This window comes from Eulemur rufifrons, chromosome 4 (assembly GCF_041146395.1).
Source record: "Eulemur rufifrons isolate Redbay chromosome 4, OSU_ERuf_1, whole genome shotgun sequence".
NCBI classification, from domain to species: Eukaryota; Metazoa; Chordata; class Mammalia; order Primates; family Lemuridae; genus Eulemur; species Eulemur rufifrons.
The window spans coordinates 1145581-1148177 of record NC_090986.1 but is presented as its reverse complement, the minus strand read 5'-3'; the positions used below and the strand labels follow the sequence as shown (position 1 = coordinate 1148177).

Genomic DNA, 2597 nt, shown 5'->3' with positions numbered 1-2597 from the left:
AGATTCAAACTGGTACACCCCTTAGCAGTGTCATAGACTCTTTGAACAGAATCAGGAAATATTTTAGATCTGGAAATGACCTTCAGGCCAAATTCAATTCCTTAATTGGCACAGAGAAGATAAATAATTTTTTTTAAATTTTCACACAGCTGGCAGATGTCTCAGGTATTTAGATTCTCAGATCAGTTCTGCTAAGTTATTATATAAGTTAAGGCCAAGAAAATGCTTTAGTGGGTAAACATTTACTTCTTGGATCCTAAGTGTGGAGGTGTGGCTCCTTGCCCGTCCTGTGGGTCAGAGTTTCTGCAGCTGCAGGAGCTGCTCGTTTCCACCTCAGAATGAATCCTCTACCCATTAATTTTCTCAGAGCAGCCAGCACCTCCTTGTTCCTCAGACTATAAATGAGAGGGTTGAGCATGGGGGTGCAGATGGTATTGATCAGGGAGAGTATTTCGTCCTGTTCTGAAGTGTGAAAGGAGTGAGGGGTCATGTAAATGATCAGGGCTGGTCCGTAGTAGAGACTCACCACAGCCAGGTGAGAGGAACAGGTGGCCACGGCTTTCCTCCTGCCCGCTGGTGAATTCATGCGGAGGACTGTGAGGAAGATGAGCATGTAGGAAGACATGATAAGTCCTAAGGGAAGAAGAACAAACACAATGCAAATGCCAGACACCACCATCTCATATAAGGAAGTGTCCTCGCAAGAGAGCTTCAGGACAGCAGGCATCTCACAGAAGAAGTGATGGATTTCTCTGGAGCCACAGAAGGGGAAGTGCATGGTGTAGATGGTATTGATGAGGGAATTTAGGGCACCTCCACCCCAGGACACGAGGGCCATCTGCAGGCAGATTCTGGGGCTCATGAGAACCGAATATCTCAGTGGGTTGCAGATGGCCACATAACGGTCATAGGACATCATGGTCAAAAGGAGACACTCAGCACCCCCAAGAGCAAAGAAGAAGAAAATCTGAGTTCCACAGGCAACTTTTGAGATGTTTCTCTTCCCAGAGAAAGAGATGATGGCCGTCTTTGGGACTGTGGTGGAAATTAAGGCCAAGTCAATGAGAGAGAGATGGCTGAGTAGTATGTACATGGGGGTGTGAAGGCGGGGGTCCCTCCAGATCAAGAGGATCAAGGTGGCATTCCCAGTGACGGCGACAACATAGAGCAGAAGGATGGAGGTGATGAGAATGCTGATGTACGGCAGCTCTGGGAAAAGTCCCAGGAGAAGGAAATCAGTCAAGGTTTCATTCCCTCTGTCCATGTTCTGATCCCTCATACTGGGACTAGAGGCTGTAATAAAAAACGTGTGATACTGATGAGTTGTGCTGGCTTTTATTTTTCTTAGAACTTTATCAGAGATACTTTCTTTGAATATCAGTATTGGTGCAAAGAAAAGAAAAAAGAAAATAAAAACATTTTTTAACGTCTGGGACCAGAATTTTTATTAGAGAAGTACTCTCTTTTTGAGAAAATTCCTTGGATGTGAAAGGTACGGTCCTGAGGCTGGAGGCTGAGAAATTAAAAAACCTTGCATGCAACAGTAACATGGCTTGGGGCATGGTGCAGACATGAACAGATCAGAGGACAGGGATCAAAAAGAATTGATTAACTTCTTTGGAAAATAGTGGTTGGTGAGAAATTCCCAAGAGGAGAATGGCCAAATGTCTTTTAAGAACAGGAATGTGTTACTATTCATGTCAATATTGTGTGCATGTGTGTGTGTGTGTGTGTGTGTGTTGCTGGTGTGTAAACACCTTTCACCATCCCTGAACTTTGGAAAGTCTACAGCCTTCTGTTGGGTGTACTCATGGAGTAAATGAGCAGCGCAGGGGCAGTGTCTGGCATTTACGGTGGTACATAGAAGGGACAGCGTGCATGGGTTGGTGACATGAGCCACACGGTGAATGAAATCACCAGAAGCTGCAAGCAGAACTGGAGATAGTAAGCTTCCTCCCAAACCCTCACTCCTAAGGAGCCTGTAGAAAGTTCGGAGAGATGTTAGGGTTTTCTTCTGCATGTGGCATACATTTCATTCCGTTTTATTCACATTTGAAAGCTTGTGATAACCCCAGCTGATCTGTACATTGCACAGAATGGCACTGGTTGTAATTACAGAGCTGGATGTCAGATGAAATGCTATGCCTAACTTTTGGCTTCCTTTTCCAAACCTGAAACAATGAAATAGGAGATGAGAGATGCTGGTCTCTTATGTCCCTGTTCTTTCTGTCTGGTGACCACAGGACACCCTCCTAACCCCACCGGCTGTCCAGGGCACTCACGGCCCCTTTCGCGTTGCTTCCCCCAGCACAGCCTCACCCTCTCTGCTCCTGGGGGCCTCAGGGCCTGGGTGAGCCGGTTCTCCCCCTAGAGCAGGAGCTGATGAGGTAATTCCCTTGAAGACTGCTTCCATTGTAAGGTATGTCGGATGCTCATGGGGGAAGGGCCTCCAGAAGTTTTCTAGAGGGAATTATTTTTAATAGACTTTCTTAAGGGCATTTTCAGGTTCACAGAAAAATCGAGAGCAAACTACAGGTACTTCCACATCCCGCTGCCCCGCCCCACACACGCAGGACACCTGCCTTTGTTACGGTGAC

General features: G+C 46.4%; 1 protein-coding gene across 1 annotated transcript; it reads right to left on the bottom strand.

Annotated features, from left to right (window-relative positions):
* Window positions 1-256: 256 nt before the first annotated feature.
* LOC138382884 (olfactory receptor 2M3-like) lies at window positions 257-1279 on the bottom strand. The gene has a single exon (XM_069467501.1). The coding sequence runs from the start codon at window positions 1277-1279 to the stop codon at window positions 257-259; it is 1023 nt and encodes a 340-aa protein (XP_069323602.1).
* Window positions 1280-2597: the final 1318 nt, after the last annotated feature.

What these genes read in the sequence shown, in the direction of transcription:
- LOC138382884 (XM_069467501.1), bottom strand. Translation starts at nt 1,279, where the DNA reads ATGAGGGATCAGAACATGGACAGAGGGAATGAAACCTTGACTGATTTC.